Source organism: Bidens hawaiensis, unplaced genomic scaffold, assembly GCF_021521415.1.
Source record: "Bidens hawaiensis isolate Kalapana, Puna unplaced genomic scaffold, B.hawaiensis_p1.1 tig00012813_1, whole genome shotgun sequence".
Classification (NCBI taxonomy): Eukaryota; Viridiplantae; Streptophyta; class Magnoliopsida; order Asterales; family Asteraceae; genus Bidens; species Bidens hawaiensis.
The window spans coordinates 574,793-594,794 of NW_027492066.1; the positions used below are offsets into that span (position 1 = coordinate 574,793).

Here is a 20,002-nt window from a genome sequence, read left to right on the forward strand (position 1 = left end):
ATCTAAATTTAAGGAGGATCAAGAACATTATCGGAACACTAGGTTTTTGTCTAATTGGAGTGAAGTTCGCATATGGACAAAACTTTTTTGACCGTGAAATTATATATATATATTTCGAATAATATATTGGTTTTTTTAATTACTTTTAAGATTTTGTCACACCCTACCTACGACGGAAACATGGGATGTAATGACGTCATGGATCGCAATCACCGTTTACTTCGAACAACTCTAATCGTTTGTTTAATAAAAATTTTAATATGCATTGCGAATCTTGTCAAAAAACAAAATTTGATCGCATTGTTCCTATAGGCTATAAAATGAAAACTCCCAAATGCATCAGTGCGTGTGACTCCATTTGTATTTTTAATGCTTCAATTTCCTGAGAATATATGCATAAAAACGTCAACAAAAATGTTAGTGAATTTCACAGGTTTACTTGACATCTAAAAATAAACATGTTTCGTGGACAAGTCTAAAGTAGAGGATTCCTCGGATAGTTACCATGAGCTTTATGATCAAAACATAACAGCGTTTCTATGAGCACCCCTTTTGATATTCTAATGTGAAAATATCAAAGTCAACCGTTGGACAAATATCACCCGCTAGACCTCCAATCTAAGTTAATGCGACTAACCATGTCTAGAATAGTTAATGATCACATATTCCAGTGGACTTTACTTTGCATTATTGATTCAACTCATTTAACAAAATGAGACCGCATTTCTACCCGTTTCCGGACATGTGTTTCTTTGTGCATTCTCCCCCAAAAATTTCAAAACAGTTTAATTAAAAAGGGGTCGTGAAACTCATCTGATTCTCACACATACGCTAGATAATACAAGTACCCTATAACGTGCAATTACATTTTAAGTCTAATTTTTCATTTTCAACACTTAAGTGTTTCATGACCTTGTTTCACCCAACTAGCTAGGGTTGTTTCATTCATGTGTCGTTTTACTAAGCGCGATTCGACGACACGTTGGTGATAAGTTTCGTGATCCGTTATTTATATAAGCCTATATAGGCCTATAAAATGAAAACCCACTTGAATTGTGAAAACTCTAGAAACTCATTCTTAACCGCATGTTTTTAATTAATGTTTAAATCTTGTCGTCCACAATTAAAGTGAATAAAAAATGTAAATATAAATATAACTTTTTCTCCCTCCTGAAAACATATATAAAAATTAGTAAAAAATGTTAAAAAATAGCAAAACATTTTTTTTTATGTTTCGATGTTTTGTATTAAATGTTACAACATATATTACATGTAACAAAAAAAAACGATGTTACATAGGGTTTTCGCGGGTTTTCACAACTCAAATGGGTTTTCATTTTAACCTTACCTAGCCTATACATACACACACACACAGCATTATATATTTTTGTTTCTAGAGATTCGTTAATTTCATAACTTTAATAATATGTAGTTTCCCATAAAATTATATAAAAATATATGTATACTTTTTAACAAACTTATGTATTTTCTAATATATCATTAATTTTCCCACACATAAGTACACTAACTAATAGTGTTCAGTCATCAAACAAACGTATTTATAAAAAGCATTCTTTCAAAATCTACAATGTTATCTTTTAAGCGTTACACTCATCTTTTAAGCATGTTATGCATATGTCTAACTTCTTTGTGTGTTGTGTGATTTCGAGGCATGAACAAGTCGTAAAGTATGATAAATCACAATATTAGAGGATGTTTATGCTTACTTAGTATCAGAATGTTTACATATGAAAAGATTATGTTTTTGCACTTGAAATGGCTCTAGCACCTTGCTTAATCCCTTTACTCCTTAAATGGTGGATTGATTTATGTGCTTGTATGTGGTGGTTTGTGGTGTGGGGGGGGGGGGGGGTGCTAAATGAGATCCGAGAGGGACCAGAGTGTTGGTTGCAGTGTTTTAAAAACCTGTTAAACCAGATTTCGGTGAGCAGCCCGGTATTTTGTACCCGGTATATTTGAGCGGTTTTATGGAACATCAAACCGGTCGGTTTTTACAGAAAACCAGTTTATACATGTAAACCGGTTTAAAAGCCCACAAAAATTTTTATGTTTCAGGCCCATTTTCTTTATATATGTTACTTATTTCATGTGATTTTTGTATATTATGATTGTTGGTAACTAAAACTTCTTATTTATTATTATAGGAATTGAAAGTACTTATACTCTTGTTGATGAGGATGACAATGAGAGTGAATTTCATCTTTTAAGCGATTATGAAGTCGATACATACAACACTCCGATGGTATAAATCTACGGCGAACCTTTATTTTAAAAAACTTTGTTTGAAAATCAAGTACTTTTGCATTGTTTTTTGAATATAGAATAACTTTTGAATGCTATTTTATTATGGAATTATGTATTTTTTTTAGTTTTTTTAGAGTTAACGTTACATTTTTATGAAATTATAAGGTAAACTATACAACAGGTTCAACCGGTTGTACCATTTTCGGTACGATACAATCCGGTTCAACCGCCGTACCATTTTTTAATCCTATCCTGTACGAATAAAATACCATGTTTTAAAACATTGGTTGGTTGTAGTGTAGGTAATTTCCTTTTGCAATAAAGATGGTATGTAAAGTGAAAATAATATGGTAGTTCAGCAAACTCATTTGTTGGCTTTTTCATTCTTCTATTTGCTTTTTATTATTATTATAACATCCACCTCCACCTCCACCTCCACCTATAGTATTAAAGCAAAACAATATTTTTACATGTTCACTAATTAGGTCATTCACATAGGATTTCAAGTAATACAATTTCTATATAAGTTATCTACCTAATAAATAATTAAATTTTAAACATTAACTCTTAAGTTGGAGAATGTTTCAAAATAAATGGTTACAGTCACCATTTATTAAGTAATTCAAAGGCAATTAATTGTTTTCATTGTTATTTTTTAAAATTTTAAGACTTTGTTATTTTATTTTTTTAACTAGGATATAGCCCGTGTGATACACGGGTGGTTAAAAAGTAACAAAAAAGTTAAATTTAATAACATAAATAATAGTATATCTTATGGATTTATAAGATATAAATAAATTTTTTCTAAAATACATAGATTAGTAATAATATTTTGTATTTGTATTTTAAAAGAAATCAAAATGAAAGGTTATGAATCTATAACAATTAAAGAAAAGATAAGGTTAACATCAACTCATCCTAGTTTAGTTGGTAAGGCACAAACATTTTAAAAATAAGGTAGTGAGTTCAATTCCCACCAACAACATATTTTTTATTTTGTCATTAATTAAATGGAAATTGTAAAAATGGAAAGTTATACACTTGGCACCTATGTGGAGTGTCTAGTTAAATGACATATGAAAAGAATGTGTTGCTTTAATAATATAGGTAGATTTTTGGAAATTATTTATGAACATTTGGACTGTATGTATGGATGTTTGGATTGAAATGGTGGTTTAAGTAATGAGGTTTGGATTTATTATTGCTTTATTAAACGTTTTAATAAAAGTTATAATTGTTATATCTCATTGTTATACTCATATTTGTAGCATTCTTTATGCTGTATACTTATATGTTTTATAATTTCAATAAAAATAATTTTTATAACACACAATTTATGTTACAACATTTACATGCTTACGTTTCATAGTTTACAACATATAACTTCAATTGATAATGAAGTTTTAATTAATATGTTTTTTTTGTTTGATGGTATAAGTTATAAATATGTTTTAAAGTTGTCTTTTTTTTGTATGTTGAATTCTTTTAATTAAAACAACAATACGATACCTTATAAAGTTATAATAATAATGTTAGATTATCTGAGGTTTACAATTCATTAAAATGTATAACACAAACACACACACATATGAAGTTTTATATATTTTCCGTCCGTGTGTAACACAGGATCTGACATAGTTTGTTTAAATATTTTCATGACATAAGATCCACAATGATAAAATGGTGGGAGCGTAGGTGGTCAAGGTGACCGATTGGGTGATGTTCGGGTGTCAGGATGTCGGTTCGTTGTTCGCTCGTTTTAGTAGTAATATGTGTGTGTATATTTATATATATAGACGCGGGTCGGTAATATTCGATGTTTTAAAATAAAAGGCCACTAACTCACTAGAGTATAAAATATTTGCTCGTAATTGTTTATTACTTATTTTGTTTAATACTCTTCTTGTATTAAATTTTTATCACCAACGTTTTTGTGTGCGTCGGACAGACTAGTATGACCCGATAATGATATGTGAAGATGTGAACTTTTAGATGCACATGATAACTTAATCACTCATAATCAAGCTTACCATGAATGTCTTCAATTTAATTATTTATGGATAATATCCTGCTTTGATGGGTGTCACAGATTTCCTATTCGAATTCGGTTTGATTTTTCGATTTCGAATTCACTTCCAAAACATCCCAATTCAAGGAAACTGAAAACCAATTCAATGATGTAGTTCCGATACAAACATGAGTGACATATACTACTAAGTACAAATAAAGAAAAGTTCCCAAACCATTACATGTTATTCCCATTGCACTTAACAGTTAACACCATGTAAAAGGATTATGGTTTTATATAATCTTAAACTGGTTTTAAAACGTGTCTAAGTAAAGGACTAAAGGTTAATAATCACATCCTTAAACAAATTAAAATCAGTAAAAATGACTTATAAAATGTTGATGTAACATATTGAGACACAAATCCTAACCTTGATGTTCTAAAATAAATGAAGTTCACTCAACTTCTACAACAACCAATCTGTTTACTGGGAGAAACTTCATCAACATCAACAACAATAATTTCCTTCTTCCCGACAAGATTTGGATTTGACTCATTCTTCTTGGCATCAAGACTCTTTTGACTTGCAATTTCATATATTTTGGTGATCATTTGAAGAAATGCATCTTCTACATTCAGATTATCCTTTGCAGATGTCTCCATGAAGCATAAATTCTCAAGTTGTGCAAGCTTTTGCGCGTCTTCAACATCAACTTCCCTCAAATCCAACAAATCTGACTTGTTGCCCACAAGAACAATAACCATGTCACGATTTCCGAATTCGCGAAGTTCATGTAGCCATTTCCTCAAATTCTCAAACGTCCCACGTCTTGTGATGTCATAGACCAACATCGCGCCTAGTGCTCCTCGGTAATATGAACTTGTTATAGCTCTAAACCTATAGCCGAGGTATTTTAATTCGTTACAAACTTTGTTTGACGGAATTATAAATAAAAAAGGATAAAGTCAAATGTACCTTTCTTGTCCCGCGGTGTCCCATATTTGAGCCTTCACAATCTTGTCACCAACCTTAGTGTTCCGGTAAGCGAATTCAACACCAATCGTTGGCTTTGAATCCAAATAAAACTCGTCCTTAGCAAACCTTGACAAGAGATTGGATTTACCGACGGCCGAATCTCCTATTAAAACCGTCTTAAATAGATAATCGCATGAGTCTTCATCAAGAGAAGTATTAGCCATCTAATTTGCTTGTGTTTGGAGTTAAAAGTCTCGAATATAAAGCAGTTAAGAGGGCAATTATTAATAATGGTGCACAGTGTGCGCAAATGGACAGGAACATGATGAGTGTCGTTGTTAGTTGTTACTTGGTTTTTGAGGAAGGCATGCTCTACTAAATCGAAGTTTAGGATGGGGTGGGCCCAATGGTATTCATGTTTCATTGGAACAATGATGGGATAGCTTAATCTTTTCAATATTTGTCGCGTGAATTATTATTATTATTATTATTATTATTATTATTATTATTATTATACGGTATATGATTAAACAGTATAATTAAGGGACTAGTTGAACTCATTTTTTCGAAAGGAAAAATTATATTTAAAAAAAAAACTGAAAGGGACTCCGCAAGAAGCCAGAGCCCGAACAACAAGGATTGCAAGTACACATCGGCAGATCTAGTTAGGAAATGGGTAGTTCCCCGGAACTACACGAGTTTCAAAATAATAATGTATTGTTATATATAAAATAATAGAGTAAATCACCTTATAAGTGAAGAGGGAACTATCCTAGTTACATTAAAAGATACTTGAAAGTGACTGGTCTATCGGATAAGACACTAGTTTTGTTAACTAAAGGTCACAAGTTTGATTCTCATCTCCCTAAACTTTTATTAATGCTGTCTTTTAGGTTTAGGGTTTTATGAAACAAAATTGTTGCAATTATACAAAGTTGCAGACGCCACTCTCTCATATGGTATTTATATTATGTGTTTTTTTAATTTCTAATGACGGTGCCTTTTTTATTATTGTTTAATGGTATAATTATTATGTAATGAACTTTGTCCGAACCATCGAACCAAGACGAAAGTTTTTATCAAACTTCATGAAACTGAAGCATCTAAAATTAGTGCACCATTTAAAAAAAATTTCTGGATCCGCCACTGCAAGTATAGAAAATGATACCAAACATATTAAGAACCCGCTTAATTAAAATCGGTGAACATGAAGAAAGAATGTTATAATTTATTTTGACCTTGAACATGAACACATCTTCATTATATGTTAATTAATAAAACAAAATAATATTTATATATATGATATAGTGGTATACCCAATCATCTAAAGAAAGGTTTACCAAATTAATCCCACCATTAATATGCAACAAAATGTCATTTCAAGGTATGAATTGCGTTTAAAGTCTCTAGCTTGCTTAAAAGTGAAGGTCGATCATGACCCATCCAATACCGGCCATCTACTTTTTGTACGAGTTTGCTACAATATAATTAAGGTTTTGATTTTTGAAAGTGCTAATGGAATCAGTTTAGTTAATAACTATTTTTAGTTCGAATATATACATTTGAGGTCAAAAGAAAAGGATGCATTTTAATTGTTTTTTTCGTCATACGAGAATAATAGACCAATAAAAGGTTGCTTATATGTGTAACTTGTTTCCTTACAAATTTAGATCAACTCTGATTGATTTTTTTTTTTTTTTTTTTTTGGTTACGCTACTTGGGACCTACAAGTTAATATTTGTGAGGTCCATCAATAAATGATTTTCTTTTTGGGTAATTTTGATGGTTTTTGCTAATTACTTGAATCACAATATTATATTGCTTCGATCTCTACTTGTTATTTTTGGTGTATTGTGGGAATGAATAATTTGAGTTAGGCCTTGCAAGGTTGTTAGTTTGAATTCTGAGCTAACCCGGGCTTTCATTCCATCGTGTGTTACGCACGCCGAGTTCTACTTTTGTGGTGGCACGGCGGCTAACAAGTGGCAGGCGGCGATATGGTTTTCCGGAAAAACACCCAAGCCACACTCTGAATCCATTGTAGGACCCAGTTAAGACAATATAGTCTTGTCAAAGTGGAATAATAAGACTCTTCAAAATTGAAGAGTATAGAGTGTGGTGATCTAACACACTAGAACATTCCCGTTCCTTAAAAGTTGAGGGAAAGCCATCGTAGTGTTCTGAATAAGTGAATATAGGGAGTTATTGTGTTCTATTTATAATTTTTTTGCGTGTGAGGATGAGTGGAAAAAAGACAAAATGTAATAAAATAATGATAAAAATATTATTTAATTGAATATGAATAATTATAAAGAATAAGATGTGAAGCTATTTAAAGATTTTTTTTAATTTGAAATATAACGTGTTTTAAGTTAAATTATAAGAATGAGCATGACGATGATGAATCTAATAAGTTTATAAAACCATGTGTAGCGGTGAATAGTAATAGCATTCCCTCATCACCACTCTATTGGCTAGGACATTTTCTTTTTTCTTTTTTTTTTGTTTTTTGAAAAATGTGAGTTTAAAACGTTATGTACAAAATGCTCAAGCCGTTTTTTTGGCCACAAAGCGCCCCCTTAATGGCCTGGGGGCGGTGTGCCAGACACTATGGGGCTTTTAGCATCCCACAACGTTAGGCCTAAAACTTATCAGTTTAAATAAATTTAATTTTGTGGGCCCTAGTGTCTTCCCACGGGATACTCGGGAGTCGGGGTTAGAGGTGCACAAATCGGGTTTTTCAAATACCCGGGCTCGGGCATGGAATCGGGTTCGGGTATGACCGGGTATTGGAAATCAGGTATTGGCAATACCCGGGTCGGGTTCGGGTCTGGGTCCGGGTCCGGGTATTCTCTATAAAAACCATACCCTATACATCGGGTTCAGGTCGGGTATAGAACCGGGTATTCTAAAACCGGGTATTTGAATACCCTATTTTCGGGTATTGAAAAAGCCCTATTTTTGGTCTTTTTGGGCTTTTTCCGGGTTTTTTTCGGGTATAGATTAGATTTTTTTAAGGGTTACAATTTTTAGGGGTATTTTTGTGGTATTTTTCGGGTAATTTCGGATATAGATCGGGTATTGGAAAAACCAGGTTCCGGGTTTCGGGTATTACCGGGTATAAATCGGGTCCGGTTCCGGGTACGGGTTTTGGTACCGAAATGCATACCCTATCCGTACCCTACGGGTAGGGTTGGGTTCAGGTTCAGGTATTAAAAACCCGGGTATAAAAAAACCAGTTCCGGGTATTTTTTCGGGTCCGGTTCCGGGTTCGGGTTTTTTGTGCACCTCTAGTCGAGGTGATAAAATGTATGCCCTTTGGGGTAGTGGCCTGGTGGCCTGGTGGGTACTTCCTCCTCTTAGGCCATTTACGTAATTATGGGCCTGAAATATTACGAGCTCAGTATTCAAATACGTCAAGTAGCCTAGCGCCCCAGTCCATCATCAAACTAAAAGTTTTGGGCCTAGACGATTGTCTTTTTATTTGGAACATATAGCCTTTTGAAAGAGATTTTCTTTTGGGAAAATTCCCAAAATAACCCTTTTTAGAGAGAGAAGTCCCAAAATAGTCCTTTTTTCCTCAAAATCTTTTATAATTTGGACTGTTAAGACGTATTGGGAAAAGATAAAAATAAAAACGAGATTTCAAAAGAAAGTCAGGTAAAAGACGAGATTTAAGGAAATAATGTCGGTAAAGTCCAAATTATTTGTAATCTTGGAGCAAAAGTTCAAATTTTTCAAAAACTTTTTTACTCGAAAAAACCGTCTTGAGAGACTGTTTTTTTTTATCTTTTCTGCCTTTCCCGTCCAAATTTTCAAATTTTTGGAAAATTATATTTTTTACAATTATACCCCTGAACCACCATCACCACCTTGAACCACCACCATCACCGACGCCGTCCGTCCCACCCCATCAACACCGTCACGCATCACTCTCACATTCTTATTTCACTTTCCTTTTCATCTTTCCTCCGCATGTCTCGCATCAATCACTCTCCAATTTCAAAATTTTAAAATCATTAGGGTTTTCTCTTTTCTCAACTGGGTTTCATTTTTCGCATCATGGGCTGTGTTAATTCCAAGCATGTGGTTACCTATTTCAAGAATCTTGATCTTGATTATAATGATGGACTTGCTGTTAAGAAGTTGGAGAATGATGGTACTCGAGACGGCGGAGGGTGTTCGGGTTTCGACCCGGGTGATTTGAAAGTTAAAAGAGTTAAGAAAGCCGAACATGTGGCTGCTGGATGGCCTCCTTGGCTTAGTGCAGTTGCTGGTGAAGCCATTGATGGTTGGCTACCGTTGAAATCCAGTAGCTTCGAAAGATAAGAAAAGGTACAACATTTATATTAAAATCTTGATTTTGTAGGAATAATAATGTGATGGGGTGGGGCCGACGGCGTCGGTGATGGTGGTGTTTCAAGATGGTGATAATGGTTCAGGGGTGTAATTGTAAAAAATATAATTTTTCAAGAATTTGAAAATTTGGACGTGGAAAGGTAGGAAATATAAAAAAACAGTCTCTAATGACGGTTTTTTTGAGTAAAAAAGTTTTTGAAAAATTTGAACTTTTGTTCCAAGATTACAAATAATTTGGACTTTACCGACATTATTTCCCCAAATCTCGTCTTTTACCTGACTTTCTTTCGAAATCTCGTCTTTATTTTTATTTTTTCCCAATGCGTCTTGACAGTCCAAATTATAAAAGATTTTGAGGAAAAAATGGCTATTTTGAGACTTCTCTCTAAAATGGGTTAGGGAATTTTCTCTTTTTTTTTTCCAAGTCATAATTATTCTATTCTCCTGTCTAAAACATGACACAATGTTGTATTTGACGTTTAGTTTAATAAAAGAAGTTGCTATCAACTTATCATAATCAAGTATTAAATAACTTTTAAACAGGAATATGAAATTAAATTATGGATCGAAGTATACCAAAACAGATAGTTCACAATTAACTTTACCAGAACAAGCATTTTCTTTCCCTTTTCGGGAACAATTAAATATTCAATTTGCACTTCTATATAAAAAATTTTAATAAAGAAAAGGGTAAGTTGTTTAAAACTGAAAGTCGTGTTAATAATGGCCTAATGGGTTATGGGCTCAAGAAGAATTTTTGAATAAAAAAGTTCAAAAGTAACCCATGTTCAAATAAAAGTTATTTTTTCCTTTATAACCCAGTATTAAAAGATGAATTAGCTTTTCAAATTAAAAAAAAATAAAAAAACAAGGATAAATTAGATTTTGACTTTTAATCCTGGATAACTTTTACTTTTTAATCTAACTAGCATAATCATCACTCTGAGTTGCACTCGATTTCACTCACATGATTGATTATAAATGAAATCAGGAAACATGTATAACTCGTGAGTGAATATCAAGTGTAACTCTATAATAATTATGCGAGTGTGATCATCTTTTTGCAACGAAAATGAAAGTTAAGAACGTCACTAATAGGCTAATCATCGGATAAGAGACCATAATTTGTAATAACCAGTTGTTGTCCAACCACACGTTAAGAATAGTGTCTGATTCTTTGTGTAGCAACCGAATTTCACAAGTTATCAAACCCTTCTCTAGATAATACAACTCAGGTTGCAATGACACTTGCTTAGACGCGTCTAGTAATGCCTCGAACTTGTTCGTAACATGTTCCTCATCATACGCATGAACAATCTTGTTACTCCACTTTCAAATGCTCCACATCATAATGCCGTCCTAGACATATTACTTTTACCAGGATAGTGTTCGTGTTACACACGGGTAGAACATATTTAAAACGTAATATATATGTATATATTATAAATATAGTAAAATGCAAATGTCATATTTATATAAAAAAGGATACCTTTACATAAATTATGAGACATTAAATTGTTGCTTTAATTCAAATACAAAACCATACAAATACTAACAAAGATAAATAAAAAGTTAAAACATCTTTATAACTTATAACATGAGAACAAAAAACATAAATCGATTAATAGGAATAGATTAAATATCAAATCTATTAACCGTTAGTATAAAAAAATCATGCAGTTAAACCCTAAATCCAATAATAGTGAATTTTGTTTTTCACAAAACTCGATTAAACACTAAAATATAAATCATACCTGATAATTGCAAACGATGAACATATTTGATGTTGTATGGATTATGAAACCGACAAATCATGAAGAACCGGTTATAGATGAGGCGAAGAACCTGGTTACAAAAGACGGGGAGCGTTATAATTTTTGAACGAAGCATGTGTCTTTTAAAGAAGAAACAATGAACAATTTAAACCTAGTAAATTTAATAAGTTTTTTTAATTCTAGCAATAATTAGAATAATTAATATCATAATTATATTAATAAGTTACAAAAATATAAAGTCAGTATCATTGATTAAAATTTTATTGTGAATATGTGGATATTAGATTTATGGAAGGTTGATTACATAGAAGCCTATGTGAGCAGCCTAGGTAAAGAACATGTAGACAAAATTGTTTTACTTTAATATATTAGATAAACTAGGTTAGAACCCGTGTGATACACGGGTGGTTACAAAACAAAAACAAATGTGAAAAATAAATATAATAATATAAATGATTACAAATAGTTTCGATTATTGGCACTGAAATTTAAAATAGAGAGTAATAAATGGGAACAAAAACCTGTATAACAAATGTTGTATACAAAACCGAGTTCACTTCAACAAAAAAGTTTAAAATTTTATAACATTTACCTCATAACCGTCTTCTGTCCAAGTCAACTGCTTGTGTTCTTGAACTTGCTGCCACCTCCACTCTCGCCTTTGGCTTTGCAACATTAAAAAGAAAACATAAGCATCCAAAAATCCATATACCTTCAAGAAATATATCAGTTGTTTTTTAGAATAAATCAAAAGAAAGAATTCCATGTTTTTCAATTTTTCATCATAATATCTTTAAAACAATGCAATATTTGTGTTGGATTTACAAAGCTATCGTGCAGAGTTGCACCAATGACATCACATAATCCAAATTCAATGACAGAAACACAAACCTACACTGAAAATAAAATACTTAAATTAATAAAATGCAAAATCTATTTTGGGAGCCTACTAATTGTAAGGTTCCTAATGGAATAAAATTGCAAAAAAATTATATTCTAATTTTCTATTTAGTTTGATCATAAAACTAAAATTTGACCAACTAAAAAATCAAGTTAAGCAATGAACCCATATATGCAGATCTGCTCAACACCAGTGAACCTTGAACCCATATATGCAGATCTGCTCAACATAAGATTGTGGTTAGTTTTTATTTGAACTTTTATGGTCAAACTTGTTACTTTACGATTGTCGAATATGGGTTTTCTGAGATGTTTCAATTTTTCATTAGTGAAATATATAAATTCGAAAAATAATATTTAGATTTTTCACGAAAATTGAAGGATTTATAATAATGTTGGTTAACCGTGTAAGATCTTGAAAGTCAAAGTGGACTACAAAAAGTCAAGAACCAGAAACTCACAACGGATGCTTAACACTGGACTATTTCCATCAAACTCAATGTCACAGGATACCATACAGACATACAAACGCACGATGTAAGAGAGTTGAATTCACAGTTATTCTCAAACTCCATCACGGTTCTTATACTAATAATAGGAATACCTTAATGTTGTGAGCAGCGACAGTCATAATCTTAATTCCTATTGTACTGCTTCCAATGAATGCAGTCTGTTTAAGAACATAACATCATAATCGTTATCATCCCATCTGAATGTCTTTTTGGATTATAAAATCATGAAATATGTTAAATTGAAACAGAAGTGTTTTCAGTTTGCTAAACCTTATCAACATCAGGTTGGGAAGCCAAAGGAGCAACTGCTTTTAGCATAATCCAGTAAGGAAATCTCCTTGCAAACTTCATCTAATTCGAGGCACATGCTAGAATTAACAAAAAATAGCAACATATAATACCATACACTTAATTTTTTTTTTTAAAACAGTAGAAAAGGACAATATGTAATAAGAATAGAAAATGATAAGATTAGGACTTACGCAGATGCAATTACTGATAGCTTCCAAGTTACCATTAGCAAAGGGTACTTCCTAAAGAACAAATATATAACAGACTATAATAAAATTAATAATTACAATAATATACAAACTTAAAATATTTATTACAATTGAAGCAAAATTAACTTAGGGATTACGAATCACAAAAGAGATCATTGAAGCAGAATCAAAGTTAATAGATATAAAATAATAAGGAACAAACATCTCTCTGCCAAAAGCAATCAAATACAAACCTGTGTTCTTCAATCATTGGGTTACATGCATTGGTTATTTAATTGAAAATCCTTGATAAAAAAATCTGATATAGATAGACCTGGGTTGTTCGGTTAGGATTCAAATGTGAAATATACAATAACATCATGTCATTTCTTCCTATATATAAAAACATAAAACAATAAATTTTATGAAACACAAACTTGGCATTATTGTCGCAAATTAATATCTAACTTGTTGGTCAATTTTGACCACAAAAAAATGTAAACCTGTCTTCTTGAGCATCTTTTCTCATTTATATACCCTAATCATATATATACAAATGGCAGTTAGCATAAGCCATATGAGCTAAAGGCAAATAGACCAGATTTTGAATATATAATATCACCATCTTATCAGACTCCACAAACTTTGATTTCTACTAGGACATATACTCAATTTGGTCCAACCACTATGTGACTCTAAAGATCATGCTTAAAAAAAACAACCATAAGTAAGACATCAACCTATGAATCATTTGAATAATTTAAATAAGTGAAGTAAAACCTACGATTATCAATGCATAGTTTGTGATTGTCTTATCCTCCAAGTCTGCTAAAAAAACAAATTTGACATTAAAAAACATATTAAGAGATTTCAGTATAATAAACGTTTGTAACCCTAAATAAAAGCCTAAATAACCAAATTCGATAACCAATCCAAAATTTAGGTTAATATATTCAAGACAAACACATGATGAATGGTTAGAAAGGAACCTGTTAATAAAAACTATGGTTTTGTTTGAGATTTGAAGTTTATGTTAGAAAGGTATAAAGTAATACAGAAATCATACAATACCTTTTATAATCGTTCAATTGATGATTTGAGAAGAGACGCCGGCGACTAAGAGGATTCGTGATGGAGAGAAAGGGTTGCGATAGGGTTTGTGTGGAATTATGCTACTGATTAAAATGGTGAGATTTATAGGGTTCCGGTAAGAATTGATCATGAAGAGACAATATTGAATATAAAGGATCCATTTAATTGTTTAGGGTTAAAATCAACTATTATAACCCATATTGTGAAAAACGGATCCCATGGACGTACAATTCTGCTTTCAAAATTAAGGACGAACTTCTAAATTGCCATGTGGACAAATGAGCTTTTATGAATGCCATGTGGCATTTTAGAGTAATTTGGTGAAAGGATGCTAAAGATTCACTTTTTTTATTAGATAGGTAGATTTCTGTTTGTAGTTTTTTTCTCAAATACCATGTTGGGTGATAACATATATTCCATCAAAAAACCTATCTATAATATATATAAACGAAAACCCAAAAATCCTATGTGTCGCGATGTGGTCGCTCCCCCTTTTTATGGAAGCCACCAGATTTCTTGATTTTTAAATGGAGACCTGTCATTGATTTAACCCAAATTCATGGGTATGGGTCTTACCAAAACCAGATAGCTCTTAAACGGGTTATAACATCTCATTAAATTAAAAATTAATCTTACCAATTATTTGATATGAAAATCCTACAAAATAAGATTATACTAAAATTTAATATCCAAATTAAAAAGAAAAAGATATTATTTATAATTAATAAACAATTTTATAGTAAACATAAGCGGGTCATGGGTCACCAAATCCAGATAGCTTTTAAACGGGTTATAAGATATCATTTATTTATGAAAGCCTTTCATCATCAAACCCTAAGTATATTATTAACTTTCTTACAATAAAAAAAATTAAAATCCAAAAAATAAATATTAAAAAACAAAAAATGTAAAACAACCAATCTCTCAAGCCATCAGATTACTTTATTTGTAAATAAAGGTTTCTCACGCATTTGACCCGAATTTACGGGTAAAGGTCTCGCCAAACCCAGATAGCTCTTAAACGGGTTATAACATTTCATTATATTAAAAAATAATCTTATCAAATATTTGATATGAAAATCCTATAAAATAGGAATATACTAAAAATTAATATCCTATTTTATTTTAAAAAAGGATATTATTTATAATTAAGAAAACAATTTTATAATAAAGAAAATAAACTGGTAATGGGTATCACTAAACCCAGGTAGCTTTTAAACCGGATTATAACATATCATTTATTTGTGAAACTATTTTATCATCAAACCTCAAGTATATTAATTATTAACTTTCTTACAATAAATAAAATTAAAATCCAAATATACATATATAAATATTAAAAACGAATAATGTAAAACAACCCCCGTAATACGGGTGATAAAATCTAGTTATTATAATATCTTAGTATTGATACCTTTTAATTTAATGAATATGATAGACTGGGATTTTGATCCAACTTTCCATAGAAAAAAGATATTAAATAATGTACAGATATTTTCCCCCTGAAAATAACAATACATAATTATAAACGACGTCGTACTCTCCAAACCAACTATCCTTATTAAATCTTAATTTCATTAACCAGGCATACTTGATTACGATTATTTGATGTATTGTTGATTTGATGGCTTGTAATAAGATACATAGCCTTAATTTATCACTGACGTGTTATAAAAGTCGTTGTCGTATTTTAGTTTGTATCATTAGATTATAACAAGTTGCTTAATGCTTAGAAACGAGGTAATCTCCTTCGATTCATTTGAGGAGGTAAACGTTAACAATGAATGATTTATTTTTTAATAGATATGTGACTCTATTGATTGTTTGAATTCAAATATAAGTGTTCTTACGCATTGATTGCATAAAAAAAACTTTATGCTGAATAACATTGTTTGATCATCTCACAAACCAACCATAAAAATGTCATAAATGATGGTGATTAAGTGTTTTTAAGGTTACTTTAATTTAAATTATTTAATTAGATTGCTTGATATAAAAGATAAACGAGTGTTAAATTGTCATAAGTTAGAAGATGTGCATTTGATATAGATATTTTTACAAGATTGTACTCGTTTTTTACCACTTTGAACCGTTCAAAAGGAAGAAGCCCTAGGGACTACAGGTCCAAGGACAACGCCGTTGGCAGGATCCAAGGTGCGTTGATGGAAGTTGATTTGGATTTACATGATATATAAAGAGTTACATAGAAAATGACGGTCAATGAGAACTAATGGTTAGATCATCAATGGATAACTAATCTCATCACTACATCACTGCAAACTGATCTCATCTCTGAATTTTGATTAATTTCCACTTCTCATTCTACATGTCTATATTCATTTTTGTTATTTATTTCTTGTTCTTCAGTGCTTGAGACATTCATATGAGTAAGTTACAAACAATACAATATCAAAATAAAAAATATGTGAATAGTGACTCTGTATAGAGGTTCACTATTCCAAATTTTTAAAAAGTTGACGATAAATATAGAGATGGAGAAAAAAAGAATAGGATGATACTTTATAATTTAGAGACGAAGAAAGATATGGAGATTTCAATTTGAATGTTATTAGATATTATCTTTTATATTTTTTTAATTATGGGTTTAGTGCTGTTTATTATTTTTTTTATGAGATTTTATTTTACAAAATAAAAAATAAAAAATATATATCCATTGCTTTTTGTCCCCCAATATCCCCCAAGTCTTCAAAAGGAAATGATTGTAAAAACAATTGGTACGTAGGGATAACCAAAAGTAGTATCAAATTGCGGTAAAACTACACTTTCATCATGTTGATTAGTACATGGGCACACAACCATGACTTTGACATCCACTTCTTTGAGCTCGCTAATAATCACACTGATATTTATCAACTCATGAAAATGGTGTACGAAATATCTCTTTTCATTGCCATTTGTTTTTCTTACAATATATCTTTAACTAACATTTTCTAATATAAATCTAAATTTTCGTTTATAACTAAATTATGTAAGTTGTCTATAGACATGGACCTAAACGTGAATCACTAAATAATAAAAAAATTAAAGAAATCGTTTTGTTGTTTTTTTAACAACAAAATTTAATCTTTATCTCGCATTTGCAATGATTTAAACCCACAATCTCATTTAGTAAAGATAGACACCATACCACTAAACCAATAGTCATAGGTAAAGAAATAGATTTTAACCCTCGATCATATTGACGTATGAGCAAGAGTTCCTTCTTCTCTCTCTCTCACTTCATACCATTCCTCACTTTCTCCGTTAATTGACAAAATGGTAAAAGACTAGTGATACTTTAGTTCTAATTATTAAAAATAATATATTATTAGAGTTTATTGTCATATTTGATAGTTAAATGATATTATTTGATTATATTTTTGGTTCGTAATTATTCTTATCGCTGTTTGTGCGACGATTTTATTTCTCTTCTTCTCACTTTTATCCATGCTTCACACACATATTAGGTTTTATTTATATTTCATGCCATCGTCACTTGTACCGCCATAGTTGTAGCTTCTACCATCGCCGACGTAGCTCATATCTCCATGTCGATGTTGTGTCACAACAATCATAGCTCTTGTCAATTCTGTCATAACTACTTTCACCGTAGTCCTGACGTATGTTATATCTCTTGTCAATTGTCGCCGCCACTATTGCCATAGATATGTCGCCCACATATTTATAGTTTTTCACTCCTATCTAAGCATTCAATATCCTTTCACTTCGATTATGGGAGAGTATTAGAAATAATATATTATTAGGATTTATTGATATATATTAACATAGTTACAAGATGTAATCTGATTAGATTTTATTTGTAACTATCTTAATCATACGCATATAAATATCAATAATACACAATATCTTATGAGGTTTTTATTGATCTTTACTAATTATATGGTAGTTCTTATATATACTTATCCTATACATACACACATACCGATGGTTGTGTTGATCGTAGCCTTACATTATAACCGTGTATTGTACGTGTATGGATTATATAATGAAAAACGATACAATCTTGACACCCACCATAGCGAATATAATCATAACCACCACCATAGATTTATATCCTTCGTAGTGAAATTAACATCCAAATTTGAAAACCCAAAAATAAGGAAAATATCAAATTAATAGATAATGAACAAATTATCAAGGAATAAAAGAAGAAAGTGACTTGAGGGAAAAAGAATTGGTACGAATCAAACATAGAACATGGAGGAAAAGAAGACCGCATCTTTGTAGTTTGGACTCTTCCAAAACTTCAAAGCCTTGCCACTCCTCATGAAAAATTATCCTTATTGTCAATCAAATAAAAAATACTTAGCTTTAAAAAAAATAATTATTATAGAGGTGTATATTATTTTATTTTATAATGTATAAACCAAATCTATTTTTTTTATTTAAATAAGAATACGTTTATGAACAATATCTATTTTAATATTATAATAACTCGTTGATGATAGGAGCGAACATTATTAACAGAATCTACGTAAAGCAAACTTTTTATATATTTATATATATATCTAGGTTTTATCCCCCGTATTACGAGTGTTGTTTTACATTTTTAGTTTTTTAATATTTATGTTTTGAATTTTAATTTTCTTTATTGTAAGAAAGTTAATAATATACTTAGGGTTTGATGATGAAAGAGTTTCATAAATAAATGATATGTTATAACCCATTTAAAAGCTATCTGGATTTGGTGACCCATGACCCACTTATGTTTTTTACTATAAATTTTTTTATTAATTATAAATAATATTTTTTTTTCTTTTTAAATTGGATATTAAATTTTAGTATATCCATATTTTATAGGATTTTCATATCAAATAATTGGTAAGATTAATTTTTAATTTAATGAGATGTTATAACCCGTTTAAGATTATCTGGTTTTGATAAGACTCATACCCATGAATTTGGGTTAAATTAATGAGAGACCTTCATTTAAAAATCAAGCAATCTGGTTCCATAAAAAGGGGAGCAATCACATCGCGACACGTAGGATTTTAGGGGTTTCGTTTATATATATTATAGATTTTATAAATAGTATAATATATATTGAAAAAGTTTTATTCTTTTTTAGAAATAACATATTAAGTATGGTATAGTTATCATTCTTTATAAATTAAAAAATTGCTAATATTTGTTTAATCAAATATATAATCTGATTGCTATAAATTCCCAACCGATGGTTTCGTAGAGAAAATGATGGTTGATTTCCACTATCATTCTTTGGGTGTCGCCGGAGTTTCGTTAACCAGAGTTTGGCAGTGGCTCAGGTTGAAACCGGAAATGTAGAAGAGCACGAGGTGGTTGGATGATGAATGTTGGTTGAGTTGGTTTAAAAGTTGATGACTTTTTTCTCATGTTCATGAAATTAAAAAGACAAAAATATCTGTGACTTAACGTTAAAAAAGAGGTAAAAAGACAAAAATATCAGTGACTTAAACGTAAAAAAATGGAAGAGGTTGACAATTTAGATGAAAATGAGAATCCTTGTTATATTGAAGTGAATCATATATTAATAAAATAAAAAAATAAATAAATAATAAATAAATGCATGTCTATTGTAGAGCATCGTGCTTTAACCGCAAAACAATTCCTTAAAAGATTTTTCCTTTTTGTGATAG

General features: G+C 30.8%; 1 protein-coding gene across 1 annotated transcript; it reads right to left on the bottom strand.

Annotated features, from left to right (window-relative positions):
• Positions 1–4,678: 4,678 nt before the first annotated feature.
• LOC143542260 (ras-related protein RABA6a-like) lies at positions 4,679–5,474 on the bottom strand. The gene is made up of 2 exons (XM_077034893.1): positions 5,250–5,474; positions 4,679–5,171 (listed from the first exon to the last, which is right to left on the bottom strand). Exons 1-2 carry the CDS (start codon positions 5,471–5,473, stop codon positions 4,733–4,735), a joined length of 663 nt encoding a protein of 220 aa, XP_076891008.1. The 5' UTR covers position 5,474; the 3' UTR covers positions 4,679–4,732.
• Positions 5,475–20,002: the final 14,528 nt, after the last annotated feature.